This window comes from Crocuta crocuta, unplaced genomic scaffold (genome assembly GCF_008692635.1).
Source record: "Crocuta crocuta isolate KB4526 unplaced genomic scaffold, BGI_CrCroc_1.0 scaffold72, whole genome shotgun sequence".
Classification (NCBI taxonomy): Eukaryota; Metazoa; Chordata; class Mammalia; order Carnivora; family Hyaenidae; genus Crocuta; species Crocuta crocuta.
Window position 1 is genome coordinate 6,531,220 of NW_027529427.1, and position 15,849 is coordinate 6,547,068.

The 15,849-nt window shown below is 38.8% G+C and overlaps 1 protein-coding gene across 2 annotated transcripts in view; it reads right to left on the reverse strand.

Moving 5' to 3' along the window:
* Positions 1-15,849, reverse strand: part of KDM5A (lysine demethylase 5A) — a 91,366-nt gene that overhangs the window by 19,517 nt on the left and 56,000 nt on the right. For both annotated transcript variants that reach the window (XR_013333952.1, XM_077759208.1), the window contains exons 19-24: positions 14,456-14,811; positions 10,181-10,319; positions 7,389-7,568; positions 6,632-6,793; positions 4,102-4,653; positions 3,116-3,259 (exon numbers count right to left, since the gene is read on the reverse strand). Coding sequence is in view for 1 of the 2 variants with exons in the window: in XM_077759208.1 (XP_077615334.1) it covers positions 3,116-3,259; positions 4,102-4,653; positions 6,632-6,793; positions 7,389-7,568; positions 10,181-10,319; positions 14,456-14,811 (1,533 nt within the window). In the remaining variant the exon portion in view is untranslated. The remainder of the gene's footprint in view (positions 1-3,115; positions 3,260-4,101; positions 4,654-6,631; positions 6,794-7,388; positions 7,569-10,180; positions 10,320-14,455; positions 14,812-15,849) is intronic.

Below are 15,849 nucleotides of genomic sequence, written 5' to 3' on the forward strand. Positions count from 1 at the left end.
CCAAAAAAAAAAAAAACATAAGATAAATAAAAAAAAAAGGACATGATCATGTGAAAATGCAAAAGGTTATACCAGACACAAATGCAAAAGATCCATGACAAATTTTCCTTCATTAAATATATATTTTCTAAGTAATAATTCTCTTAAATTGCTGCTCAGTGATTCAGTGGTGATTATAGGATATTACATGCAAATGAAGTAATCCAACAATGCAAAGCACAAATTGATGCTATGATAACTAAGATCAAATGACTGATTTTATTTTTCCATATAATTACCTACTCTTCTTCCTCAACCAGTAAGAGGCTCTCCTTCAAGCAAAGATACTAAATTTAAATTATTTTAAAGATGAATTCATAGTCAAATCAGGGGACATCATACAAAGGGAAAAAAATCACCAAGCTAATTATGAATAAATAGGAAAATAAAATTTTTTTTTTTTAATTTTTTTAATGTTTTATTTATTTCTAGGAAAGAGAGAGAGACAGCGTGAGCAGGGGAGGGTCAGAGAGAGAGGGAGTCACAGACTGAAATAGGCTCCAGGCTTTGAGCTGGCAGTCAGCACAGAGCCCGACGCGGGGCTCGAACCCACGAACCGCAAGATCATGACCTAAGCGAAAGTCGGACGCTTGACCGACTAAGCCACCCAGGCGCCCCTAGGAAAATAAAATTTTAATTGCACAGTAAGTGCTCACTCTATGGGAAAATACTTGAGTTTAATTTTTTTTAATGCAGAGATACCTACATCAAGGTGAATGTGACCTTGAAAATTACCCCAAATCTTGCACTTACCATTCTTCTACTGTTCTACATTGTCAAATATATTGCTAATACTATAAATTCATGATACATACTCTAAGTCTTCCCTACCAAAGAAGACCTTGTAAGCTAACACCACTATATAAATTTTACAAGAAAGACTACTCTATACAACCATATCAAACCAAAGGTTTGATCCCTAGCCCTAAAATCATTGTAATACTTTTGATGTTTTGCTTTCATGGGTTACCAATCTGCTTCCAAACAAAGTCCATCCTGTCCGGCAATTCTAGAGCACTGTTTGATACTTAATGTGCTAGAAAGATAAAAACCCAGTTATCAAAGGTCTCTAAGCTATAGTAAACTGCCAATTCTAGTACTAACTTCTGTGTGGCATGGACTTCCTTCCCTTTCAGCTACTCTTAGTCATCCTATACAACTTCATAAGCAAAGAAGGTCATTAACTTCAGAGTAATGAGGTGCTCAGAACCTTAACCTAACAGGCTAATTTAAGTTTCAACTTTGCTCAAGTCTTTAATTTCTAAAACTGAAAATTTTCTCATTAAAACATCACCAAGATGCATTTTTATCTTAAGAAAAATATTTTCCAGCAGATAATTTATAAGCATCTATGATGGATGGTTTTAATTTTTTAAATTAAAATTTAATGGATGATCTTTTTTTAATATTTATTTTTTAATTTTTCATTTTTTTAAAAAATTTCTGAGAGAGAGACAGAGAGAGTGAGCAGGGGAGGGTCAGAGAGAGACGGAGACACAGAATCCAAAGCAGACTACAGGCTCCAAGCTAGCTGTCAGCACAGAGCCTGACATGGGGCTCAAACCCAAAAAGTGTGAGATCATGACCTGATCCAAAGTCGGATGCTTAACTGACTGAGCCACCCAGGCGCCCTAAATACTTATTTATTTTTGAGAGACAGAGCATGAGGGATGGTACAGAGAGAGGGAGACACAGAATCTGAAGGAGGCTCCAGGCTCTGTGCTGACAGCTCAAAGACTGATGTGGGGCTTGAACTCACGAACCGTGAGATGACCTGAGCCAAAGTCAAATGCTTAATCGACTGAGCCACTCAGGCACCCCTATATCCTATGATTTTTAAAGCTGATGATATTCATGCTCTAAGAATGAACTGACCTATCTGATTTACACACTGAAAGGACAAAGTAAAGATAGTTATGGAGTAGGGAAAAAAAATGTACCCTTGCCTTTTCACACATCAGAGTATGAACACCCTGGTTATAGACATAAATTCTAAATAGTTCAACAAGACTAATATAAAACAGATCAATGGATTAACTGGAAGCTGGCAGAGTTTCTCCCTAGATCATGGTGTTATTACTTGGTAAAAGATAAAGGACTTGGGCCTGACACAAAATAGTAAAAATCCAACACAAAACAAACTTGCCAAACCTAGTGTGGTGTCATTATAAAAATGATCACATCGAGGGCAAATAATTTTTTCTAGCTGCAGCTGTGACTCTGCAAATTCAAACCATGGGCTCAAGTATAACTCATCTTTAAATAGGACATTTTATCTAGCACCACCAGATGAGAGAGGACATTTTATCTAGCACCACCAGATGAGAGATCAGAGCAAAAGACTCAAAGCACAGCTACAATGGGATTCTTTTTTTTTTTTTTTAAATGTTTTTTATTTATTTGTAGGAGAGAGAGAGGCAGCGTGAGCAGAGGAGGGTCAGAGAGAGAGGGAGTCACAGACTGAAACAGGCTCCAGGCTCTGAGCTGGCAGTCAGCACAGAGCCCGACGCGGGGCTCGAACCCACAAACCGCGAGATCATGACCTAAGCGAAAGTCGGACGCTTAACCGACTAAGCCACCCAGGTGCCCCTACAATGGGATTCTTAAAACATAACCACACAGACTTTAACAACCCAAAGGTAACAAAATACTGAAATAAACCATAAAACCTTTTAGTAATCTAAATGTATGATTTTCTAGTCCTACTAAGCCATAAGGAGTTATAAGGTGAGGAAAATAAAGATTCTTTTAAAAATTTCATCCTTTGGAAAAAAACGGTTTCCAATGAATAAGAAGGAAGGAAGGAAGGAAGGAAGGGAGGGAGGGAGAGGGAGAGAGAGAGAGAGAAAGAAAGAAAGAAAGAAAGAAAGAAAGAAAGAAAGAAAGAAAGAAAAGAAAGAATTGTTTCATCAATCTATATTTTGAGGGGCTTTGAAAAAATGGTATCACCGTAAGTCCAGTATAAATAGATGACTAGTTTTCTCTTCCACTTTCAGGCTTCAAACATCAGTGTTCAACAGCTTTTTTAACAAGCCCAGTGATCAGGTATGCACTCAAAGAGCCTGTCATTCGTTACCTTTATGTCATAGCCATAGGTCTCCCGAATGTCTTCATCAGAATCTGTTTCTTCATCATCATAGTCCATTGTTTGCCGAGGAGAAGAAGATACACTGCTCACCACCCGGTTAAAAGCAGACTGCTGGAAACTAGGTAAGTGTCCCTAAACAACAAAATATTCCAAGATGAACAGAGTAACATATTAAATAAACATGAGTACTAAATATCCACTTAAGACCACCAAAATGTAGGGCTCCTGGGTGGCTCAGTTGTTTAAGCATCTGACTCTTAGTTTCGGCTCAGGTCATGATCTCATAGTTCCTGGGATTGAGCCCCTCATATCAGGCACCAGGCTGACAGGGCAAAGCCTGCTTAGGATTCTCTCTCTCCCTCTCTACCCTTCCCCTGCTCTCTCACACGCATGCGCACGCTCTCTCCCTCTCTCTCTCAAAATAAATAAACTTAAATGGGGCACCTGGATGGCTCGGTCGGTTAAGAATCTGACTTCAGCTCAGGTCACGATCTCATGGTTTCTGAGGTGAAGTCCTGTACCGGGCTCCATGCTGACAGCTCAAAGCCTGAAAACTGCTTTACATTCTGTGTCTCCCTCTCTTTCTGCTCCTTCCCTGCTCACCTCTCTTTCTCTCATTATAAATAAACATTAAAAATAATTAAAAAATAAAAATAAAATAAAAAAGACCAACAAAATGTAATGAACCTGCTAAGCAGCCAAGAGAAATCAACAGTTAGTACAGCTTAAATTATTTGGTTATGATGCCAAGGTCCATCTCAATATTTCCAAGTACTAGTTCACTAAAATTACCTAGGTATATATCTGAAAAAGTTCTACAGGTGTATACAGAAAGGTGTTATGCGTAACATGGCTTCTGGCAACTTACTGTTATTTTCCTCATCAGCCGGTAACGTATATTTGATTTACTGCTTATACGGTGACAAATATGATCCTATGAAATCAAAAAAAAGAAAAGTAAATCCTAAACTTGCCTGTAAGTCTGGATTGGCAGCTGCTTTTTGGAGCTCTGCACTGATGATCTTCTCAGTTTTTTCTCGAGCTGCCTGCTCCACCATGCGCTGGCTCAACACAGACAGCTTGGCTAGGGCAGAGGACAGCTCGTCCGTGGCCAGCGCCTGCCGGGCTCTGTCCTGCCAGCTCATAGCACGTTCCGTCAAACACTGCAGGGCCTCTCCTTCTGGCAAACGGACAGGTAACTTCTGAAGGGATACCAGGAGTGACAGAATAGTCTCTAGCCTTGGCCTTCGAGATCGCATACATAGAGGGCAAAGGAATTTGACTTCTTTAGCCTGCCAGCTCGACCCTTTTTTTTGGGAACCTGATTTAGGGAGGGGAACACAGCTGTTATGGAACCAGTCTTTGCAGAGCTCACACTGTAGCATAAACCCACTGGCTGTCTTGCGACAAATGCAAAACTTTACTTCTTCTATGCGGTCCACCATTGTCATCTTGGCTAGATTGGCTGCTCTGAGGGAATGCATAGCTTCAATCTCTTTTTGCTCCCGTTCTTTGAAAACCGCCACCTGTATACAACAAACATTTAATTAAAAAGAGTCCTGGCAAAATACTCCAAAAATGCCAAATCCTCACAGCTGAGGGATCATCTCCACATTGTGCCCTGATTGTAACAAAGCACTGTCCTTTTAAAAAAAAAAAATCATTGCCAATTATTTCCCATAATTTGGGTACAGACATTTATCATTTGTGAAACAAGAAAAGTGCTACCATATTTGACAATTTTTATCAGTAGAGTACTTTGAATTTTTCTACAAGGTGCAGAAGAAAAGATAATATGCCCTGGAGTCAGGCAACCTGAGCATGAAGCCTGGCTCTTGGACATCTAGACTAACAATCTTGGTAATAAGGATCTTGGTAATAAGGATACCAACCAATCTCATTTTGTTGTTTTGAGGATCAAATAAGATAATACATGAAAGTGCCTAACTTGGTACCTCGCACAAGGTAAGCACTCAATACATATTCCTTCCCCGGGAAGGGGTAATTTCTATACAGATCAACTTTTCTTTCTTTCTAAACAGCCTCTCCAACTCATGCAGAAGTAGAATAACAAAGCCTGATGACCAATTATAACAAGGTTTTATGTACCTCACTTTTAAAAAAAGTAAGTAAAAGCAAACAAAATTTAATTATCATGAACACTGTCAGTATATTTTCTTTTTTAAACTATGGTAGCTTTGAAACAATTCTAAAATAATTTTCAGTCCTACCCATCAGGCAGGACTGACTTGTTAGGCAGGCTCGCTAATAAATCATTTCCACTGGCTTCAAAACAAGATCATTTGTAGGCAGAAATAACCACATCAAGTGACTTAATATATGTAATTCCCCACTGTTACATAGTGCCCAAACTCATTTTTTTTTACTTCTTTACATCCCCAGGCTCCTAGTCATCGTCATACTTCCCTCCTCCTCTCCAAAAACACCTATCATTCTTGAGGCACCTGGGTGGCTCAGTAGGTTAAGCATATGACTCTGGCTCACGTCATGATCTCACAGTTCCTGAGTTCGAGCCCCACCTCAGGTGAGTTCCAGCCCTGCTTCAGGTAAGCGCAAGCTCCACTTCAGGTGAACTTGAGCCCTACCTTGAATGAGCACAAGCTCCACTCTGGGTGAGCCCCACTTCCCGCTCCCTCCCTCCTTCTCTCTCTCTCTACCCTTTATGGGATTCTCTCTCTCTCCTTCTCTCTTTCCTCACTTGCACCCCTCTCTCAAAAAACAGAAACACTCATCATTCTAATTAGCTACAAATATTTTCAGTATCCACTGTACTATGAATGCTACCAAGAGAAGGGAGATATTTTAAATAGTAGCTGGTATCATTAAATGGATACAGGGACACCTGGGTAGCACAGTCAGTTAAGCATCCGACTCTTGATCTCAGCTCAGGTTATGATCTCACAGTTTGTGAGTTCAGGCCCCACATCAGGCTCTGCACTGATGTTGCAGAGCCTGCTTGGGATTCTGTCTCCCCTTCTCTCTGACCCTCTCCCGCTTGTGCTCACTCTATCTCTCTGAAAATAAATTTAAAAACTTAAAAGCACAGTATTAAATGTCACAAAATGCTTATTAAATTCTAACTCAGTAATCCCATTCCTAAGAGTCAAGTATAGGAAAATAGTTTGAAACAAGGAAAAGTTATGAAGTTCACTTTATATTATCCATAATAACAAACATTTAGTAACAATCAAAATATTTGATGTATCAGAAAAGTGTTCAGCAAATCATAGACAATTTCATGGAATATTACACAACTATTAAAACAAAAATAAAGAACAGAGATATGGAAAAGACTAAGGAAAGAACAAAATGATAAACTCTGATTACAAATATTAAAAAAAAAAAGAAATACATAATTATAAAGCCAAAGATAAAATTTACAGAACAGAAATAGTTAAGAACATAAAACCAGTGAATCTGCTAATATCTTCACAGAATTCTGTATTCACAAGCAGATTCAAGATGCACTACATAAATGCTTACCACCATGGCTGTATCTCTGGTTTCCTCTAATCCTTCCTCCAGATCACTCAGAGGCTCAAGGTCTAGATCCTTTTCTTTTTCTTTTTCTATTAGTTCTTTTACTTTTTTCCTTCTGTTTTTACCACTCCCATATATACCAATGTCAGTCCGGGGACTCAGCACCTACAAAAATAAAACCAAACACTGAGCTCCAGTCTTTAAAAAATCTTAAAACTGAAAATAATAAAAGGAATCATTTACTGACCATCCATCTTGTCCTAAACACTTTTTTACATACTTTATACACATTACCTAATTCAATTCTCACAACAACCCTCTGCAGTAGGTTGTATTATCTGTATTTTACAAACCAGGGAAACTGAGGTTAAGAAAGGAAACAACTTGCCCAACAATACAGGATTACCAATTAGGGAGCCAGTCCTCAAACATGAAACTATCTTACTCTAGTTATGCTCTTTAACTAGGATGTTCAAATGCTCAAGATAAAAAAGGTAATGACTATTAAATTTGTACTTTTGAGAAATAAGATCTTTCAATGACAGAATCCATTAGTAACAGATAAGACCCAGGCTGATTGCATTTCTGGACACAGCACAAGATGAACTGGAAAGAAGTCTGCCTAAAGCTCCATGTTTCTAGTCAACATCTGATATCACTTAATGGGAATCACTTACATAACCATGACCAGATAAACTGAAAACAATCCTCACCAACGGAACTCCTACCTACAGGTGTTAAATTACCAGCTATTCTTTACCTGCAACAACGTATGGCTAGAATTCTTCTTAAGAAAGGTCCGCCCCGTCCGTTCTCTCCATGCCCGTGCAGCTGCTACCTGTGATTCTACTTGGGGCAACGCGTCCAGACGCACAGGGATAGGGCGCCCTTTAGCAGATAAGCTCTCCAGCTGCTCCAAGTAAGCATAGTTGCTGCCACTCTGAAAAAGAAAAGTACACTCTCACACAACTTGTGCTTTCTTATGGAGTCTAGTGATAGTGGTCAGAAGATCTTACAAAGAGTTTAGTGTTAAGCTTTTTATTAAATATTATTCTTTAAACCTAACCATATCTCTTGAAGTAACAGAGCCTCCAATGTCCTTTTTAAAAAGTCTGTAAATTTGTGTTGTCAAGGTTTTTTATTTTATTAATTGAGAACCAACTAAAATGTAAAAACCAGTTCAAAAGATAATCTAAAGAACAGATGTATATAAATACAATCAAGAATGAGGCAAGGAAAGTGCTAATAGATGGAAACAGATGTTTAATATCCTACCGGACAATGCAATCATCTCTACCATGTGGAAATCAATGTTCCATTATAGATAAGTTTAACTCCTTTTCTATGAACATAATTCATTTGTATTACTATCATTTTTTAGTAATTGACAGAGTTGTAAAATGACCTAGTCAAAGAAAACCTAAGGCACACACTCTGTCAATGAGATAATCCTGGAGGGTTCACTACACAACATCCAATATTCGACTGAAATGGCATCGGTAATCTCTTTTGCCTATTTCAATCTCTCAACTTTTCCAAATACTACAAAGCAGTATTTTAGTTCTCAAAACCACCTCCATTTTATGTTCTATAAATACAGATGAGAATGGAGATTTGCCTAAGTCACATGGTTCAGTACTTCTGTGTAATGAAGTCATTATTGTTTTTAGAACTATTACTGCTTTAAATTTACTAACTAAATGAATCATTACAAGAGGGGAGAGGGTTAACAAGCAGCTCATTACAGTAAATCTGAGTGACAGACTGGATGAATCTCCAGGTACACAGGACACGTAACCATCCCTACAAGAAACTGTATAAATGCCCTTAACATTCATTGTTACTCAGAGGCTCTGAATGAAGGAAAGGCATAGTTACATGCTAAACAGACATTCTAATAAAAAGTTATTTCCTATGTATTAACTGACTCATTTGCCCAAAAATTCATTTGGAAAGTTACACTGAAACATGGGGAAAAATAAATAAGAAACTTCAGTGATTTTTTTTTCTTTAAAGGAAGCTCTGGCGCCCAACAGAGGGCTTGAACTCACAACCCCAAGATCAAGAGTCCCATGCTCTGCCAAATGAGCCAACCAGGTGCACCAATTTTAGTCAATTTTTACAAAGAATAATGAGAAGGTTCTAGCCCTAATAGATAGTAAAAATGGTATAATTAAAATCATTGAGGACTACGATTAAAGAATAGACAGCAAACTGGAAGAGAAAGAAAGCTCAAACACAGACATGGTTGAGAAATACCATGTTTACTCGTACTCTGTCTTGTGTCCAACTATAGTTGCTTGACTACAGAGTATCTCCTGGCTAAGACTTAGATCTGCTCCCCAAACTATGTATCTTAAGAAGTGTTTGCCTGTCAACAGAAGTTGTCCACTTACTTGGAACCTACAAGTCCATCTCCCCACAGAAGGGAGGGCTTGGTGGAGGAAAAGTCCTCTAAATGACAGAGGAGACACACGGCAGCCACCTACCCTTGTAGACTTGGTCCTACAGTCATAAAAAAACAGCCAACTAAGGATGATCAGACATTTGACGACAACCAACTGCCTGAAATAGGTTAAAGATGAAACAGAAAAGCTGCCCTAATGAAAACACGAATAATTTTAAAAATAGCATAGAAAAAGTGTAGCTAAGCAGCTGCCAGAAATAACCAACTTAAAGTAAAACAGAAGTCATTAGAACTTGACAACTACAATATGTTCTCTCTTAAGAGTTGGGTTTCCTTTTATTTGGATATAGTTCCTTAATAAAGAGTAGATATACCCTCAAAACTGAAAATGCCAGGAGGTTTTTATAATTCAGAAGGAATATTATACATTCAAATATAGTTTCACCTCTAGCCCGTATTTCATTCTGTTTTAATTTTTTTTTCTTTTAGAGAGAGAGAGCGAGCGAGCGAGCATGAGTGGGGGTAGAGGGGCAGAGAGAGAGAATCTTAAGCAGGCTTCATGCTCAGCATAAAGGCCAACACAGGGCTCGATCCCACAACCCTAGATCATGACCTGAACTGCAATCAAGAGTTGGATGGTCAACTGACTGAGACACCCAGGTGCCTCATTACAGTTTGTTTTAAATGAAAATGTATAATACGTGTCTTTCTAACTAAAGAATACGCTATTTTGAGGGTTAGGGTACTGCCTTTACACCCTTCCCTCACATTTCTGCTCCCAAACTAGAATAGTAACATGAGTATTATCGGGATCAGTAAATATTAATTTCACTTTCTTTTTGCTGCCTCTTATTTTAAAAGTAATTTGTGCACATGACAAAGATTCAAAGAATACAGCAAGGAATAAACTCCCTATTGCTAAGAGTTAAATAGCTAATTCTGTCATCTTTCACAGCAAGGAGTCAACAAAACAAGTTAACATTAGGTAGGTAAACTTTGAATGACAGAGTCAGATGGAAGAGCAACTGAATTTTAAGTACTATTATTTTATTATGGGTATTCTATTCTAAAGAGTTACAGGCTTAAAGAATTCATCTGTGAGACAGCATTACCTGAATGATGGGATAGCTCAAGAGGCTCCTTACCTGAATAGCTTCTACTTTAGCTGTCCATTCTCGAGCCTTTTGTAAGGCTTCTTTCAGGGACAACACATTGGGTAGAAAGGCTGGAATGTTCTTGGCTTCATTCACTATGCTTTCTAAACTTGCCACGCTGTGCCGTGGTCTAAAAAGCACAAAGAAAGGGTAGATGCATGAGGAAAAGTCAAACTGCTACCAACATTTATATAACATTTTGGAATACGCAGAGAACTTTCATATACATGATTTTGCCTAGTTCTTACCACAATTCTGTAATGGAGGCAAAGCAGCTATTATCTTTATTTCCAACTTACAAATAAGAAAACCTTAACTCAAAAATCAGTTATTTTGCCCCAAAGTCATTTAATACAGTGAATGGCAGAGCTGGAATACTGATTCAGAATGAGTCTCAGATCCCATGCTCTTTTCACTATACTAAATTGTAAATTGTATCTGTTTTAGTTCTCTACAAAATCTGAAATTATCAGAGACGCAAATTACACAGCAACGTAGAAAGCAACAGTCTAGAAGTCCATTAATGTTGACCATATACATTTAATTCAACTGCATTCAAGAATACCTACTTACAGAAAGATGAATAAAATAGACTTTATCCTCAACTAACAGAACACAAGATAAGAAGAGAACTTGTACTCGGGTCCAGGAACACTACCACAGGCTCACCACAAGGAGAAGCAGTGATTAATTCTGCTTAGGAGAGCTGAGGAAGCCTTTGAGCTGGGGCTTAAAGAAGTGATTTTAAGTGAAATGTTAAAGAGAAATACCAGGAACATGACGAACAAAGACAGGAAGAAACATTTAAAAATAAGTCAGTGGTCCACGGGCACCTAACTGGCTCAGTGAGTAGAGCATGCAACTCTTGATCTCAGGGCCATAAGCTCAAGGCCCATGCTGGAGGTAGAGATTATTTAAAAAATAAAATCTTTTAAAAAATTAACTTAGGAGTCCAGTTTAAGATGGAGGCTGGTGTGAGGATGGAGAGAGAACAGGAGTAGCAGTAAGAGTAAGAGCAGAAAGTAGGGGAGCGTGACAGGAAGGAAAGATAAAAACTGCTCTAAGAGGTCTTGAGAGCCATGACTTTCACTATGAAAGCAATAGGAAGCTACCAAGGCTGGGAATAGTTTCATCACCCAGAAATTCTGCTATATGTCTATGAAACTTTTTAATCTTGTGGTGGAAGGGGCTTATTAATACAAAGTTATGACGCACTGTAAGATGCTATCAGAATATATAGTAGTAGGACAGCCTATACTGACTTGTCAAGGAAGCCTTCCCAGAAGTGACCTCTAAGCTTTCTTATCCTTTTTGAATAGGAGTGAGTCAGGAAGGCTGGGACCAGAGGCAGGGTAGGGGCACACCACAGGGGCTGGGCAGAAGGGAAGACTGTTCCACGGGAAAACAAAATAAGCATGCGCAAAGGTCCAGGGACAAGAAAGAACATGCCATGTCTGAGAAAAGCAAGGGGGGATCACTATGTCTGGAACATAGAATGCAAAGAAGAACAGCAAGGGATGAGGCTAGATCCTGAAGCAAAGCAAAGGGCTAGATTACAGATGGCCGTATGAATCAGGTTAAGGAATCTAAATTTCATCCCAAGGAGAATGGGAAACACTGAAGGACTTTAAACAAGGGAGTCAAAAAGCCAAACCTGTATTTTAGGAAAATACGAGTTGCAGTGTAGAGAATGGGTTAGAGAAGAGTGAGGTCACAGAACCTGTTGCTATGATTTAGGCCAGCTATGACAGCACCCAAAAGAAGAATGAAAAGTGAGAAACATCAAGGAAATATAACCAACATGACTTGGTAGTAAATAAGTTTGAGGGTAAGGAAATGGAAAGGAAAGATTAATTTCCAAAGTACTGGCTTATGTAGAGGAAGAAAAAAATGGCATAGTTCAAAGAAAAAAGGAGCAGAGGAAGAGATAGATGATGGGAAAGAGTCAATGAATCCAAATTTGGATATGGGGAAACTGAGGTACCAACAGAACATTCAATGGAATTATCTAGTAAGCAGATAGTATCTATGAAATATATGTTATAGGTGAGAATTTGGACTTAATGAGTATAAAGATGGCAAATGGAGCCAAGAAATTAGATGAAATTTCCAGGGAGATGTACAGAGTGAAAAAAGAAGTGGTCTACACCAGGATCTTGAGGAAGGCTTTTATTTAAGAGGCAAGGAGAAAAGGCCAAAAGCAAAGAAGATGGGTGTTGAGAAAATAACGATCAGTAATTAATCAATGCTAAGAGGTAAAGAATATTATACATGTGTTTCCAAAAGATAATTTTATCCATTCAGAAGATGTGGTTTATATATAAAATAGAATACTACTTGGTAATGAGAAAGAATGAAATCTGCCATTTGCAACAATGTGGATGGAACTGGAGGGTATTATGCTAAGACCACAGGGTAAAAGAAGGGGAAAGAATAGTTTTAAACAGAGAGGGAGGGAGGCAAACCATAGGAGACTCTTAAATACAGAGAACAAACAGAGGGTTGAGGACAGGGGGCGGGGGAGAGGGGAAAATGGGTGGTGGCCACTGAGAAGGCACTTGCTGGGATGAGTACTGGGTGTTGTCTGTTAAGTGATGAATCATGGGAATCTAACCCTGAAGCCAAGAGCACGCTGTATATACTGTATGTTAGCTAACTTGACAATAAATTATATTTAAAAACAAACAAAAAAAAAACCAAAAAGATAACTTTGACAGGAGTAAGAAAACAAAAGATTCTTCTTCCCACTATCTCCACCAAACTCCGTCACCCTCTACTTTCTAATTTTATTTTCTTCAATGACATTATCTGAAATTCATTCAACCATTCATACACTCACGTATTCACCTGTCTCTTGGCTCTCCCCACTAGAATGCTGGCTCTATTTTAGAGCACGGACTTTGTGTGCTTTTCCCTACTGTCTCTACAGCACTGAGAAATAGTACCTGGCATGTAGTGGGTACTCCATAAATACTTACTGAATTGCAAAGATTAAGGGAAAATACAAGAGTACTATAACTAGGTCAATGACAATGAAGACAGACATGAAAGACATTTTGGAGGAAAACTCACTAAAACTTGGTGACTGATTAAATGTAGAAAAATGGGAGAAAGTAAGTTTTCACATATTATTACCGACAATATTTCATTCTGTAGACTACCATAAGTTGCATCAAGTATACCAAATCATAGTTTTGCATTCCAAAGTTACTTAGTTTTACCCATTTAATATGCTCCTGGAATTGTCATGAATATGAAAACACTGAGTAGTTTCAAGGTTTCAAAGAGAAAAAGCTATGGATACATTTTAGTATGTATTCTCCATGGTGTCTGGAGAGCAAAAGAAATATCCAGCAAAAATACATGCAGCCTTTTCTTGGCAAAACAGAACTGTGTTCATTAAATCATCTATGGCTTTTCCTATCATATGCATTCAAAATAAGTGGCTGGCAAAGTAGTTAAGTACATGAAGACTTTGGAATAAAGTGGGAAAGACTTTAAATTTGAGCTGTGCTATTTAAAAACTATGTGATCTAAGTATACTGGGTTCCTCATCCTCACATGAGAAATCCGGTGTCAATTTTAGCTGAAGAAATACTTTAATAAAGAACATTGGTTCTTAGTAATTATGAAATTAGTTGAAACACAAATATGATGAATGCTTTACTGAAATCTCACAAATCCCATGGGGTACCAATGCTAATTCAACTTAATGTTCTCTTGCCTTTCTTTTTCCTTCTTTCCGAGTACTTTCCTGCATAAATCCTCCACTCCAGTGAAGCCCTTAAACTTCTGTCACCAAAACACACCCTATATATATATTCCTTAAACTTGGTTTAGGACATTTCTCTTATCTCCCTTTCACTTCAATCCCACTCACGCGTCAAGGGTCTACCTAAGTTCTTTCATTTCTCTCCACCTTCTCTTCTGAGCACCCAAGCTAACACTGACCTCTCCTCCTCTAAACTCCTATTGTATTTTTATGTACCTCTTAGTTAACAGGAACACACTGTCGTGACCTTTACAGTTCTTAGCTCTGAAATACAGCATAGGTTCTAAACAAAATACTACTCTGTACCAGAGTATCTAGCAAAGTACTCTGCACTAGCGTGCACACAATATTTGAAACTGTTTATGTGCAGACCTATTGATCAGGGAAGGCATAAAATATCTAATGAAACATTTAATGAAAAATAGCCTTATGTTCTTCCTTCGGTTCTACTCTTAGTTATTAAAGAGGCAACAGTCACCAATATATGTGTTCACCTTGCCTGCAGGCAGACCTTGGCCTTTTCTTCCCATCGCTCAGAGACGGTAAGGAGCTCCTGTAGTTCAGCCATCGCCTTCTCCACAGCATGGTGGGGCGCCAACCCCACCCCAGAGTCTATCAGTTTTTTCATGACATCCAATGTGACCTGCTGTGGTTCTGATAGGGTCAGTCTTACTTCATCCAACCATCGAGCCTGCTGTAGCTCTTGCTTTAGTCGGGCTAATTCAGGCAGCTCCACATAGAGACTAGAACCCATGTCTATCAACATTTGGAGTTTGGAGGAATCTGGGGTTTCATCCATCATGGCCTCTTGAGCACGTTCATGAAACTCTTCCACATCATCCAGGAGATTCTGAAAAAGTAAAAAACAAAAAAACAAATTTAAAAGATACAAAATGAGTACGGAATATAGCTCAGGTAAACTAACAAATTCTAGAATATCTAATAAGCTCAACATTATAGCACCAAAAAGATACAATAGTTAAAAACACAAATACTTACCTTCTTACTTTAAAAATACGATTAAATCATTCAAAAAATATTTTTTAAAAAGTTTTAAAATGTTTATTCTTGAGAGAGAGAGAGAGAGAGAGAGAGAGAGACAGGGCACAAGCAGGGTAGGGGCAGAGAGAGAGGGAGACACAGAATCCAAAGCAGGCTCCAGGCTCCAAGCTGGCAGCACAGAGCCGGATGCAGGACTCGAACTCACGAACTACAAGATCATGACCTAAGCCGAAGTCAGACACTTAACCAACTGAGCCACCCAGATGCCCCCATTCAGAAAATATTTAAAGACTGCAGACTTAGATACAGCCACTGTTCTAAGCGCACAGTATTACAACATACAAAGTCCTAGTCTTCAATGAACACATTTTAATCTAAATAGCCAGATGCTAAATGCATGAATGAAAGTTTCAGTTAGTTCTAAATGCTATGAAAATAAAATAGGACAACATAATAGAGAATGACCAGAGGAGGAGGGCATACTACACTGCAATGTTGGTCACAGAAAACTGATGAACTGAAACTAAAATAAGGAGATAGAAGTGGGCACTATATGAAGATCTGGAGTAAGAGCAGTTCAGGCAGGGCAAGTAATAACTGCAAAAGCTTGTAAAGAGAAATGAGCTTGCCATCTTGCTCATTTGGATGAGTGGATGGTGAGAAACAAAGTGGAGAATGTAGTTTAAAAACAAACAGAGGTCGGGACGCCTGGGTGGCTTAGTCGGTTAAGCGTCCGACTTTCGCTTAGGTCATGATCTCGCGGTTCGTGGGTTCGAGCCCCGCGTCGGGCTCTGTGCTGACTGCCAGCTCGGAGCCTGGCGGCTGTTTCAGAGTCTGTGACTCCCTCTCTCTCTGACCCTCCCCTGCTCATGCTGTCTCTCTCTCT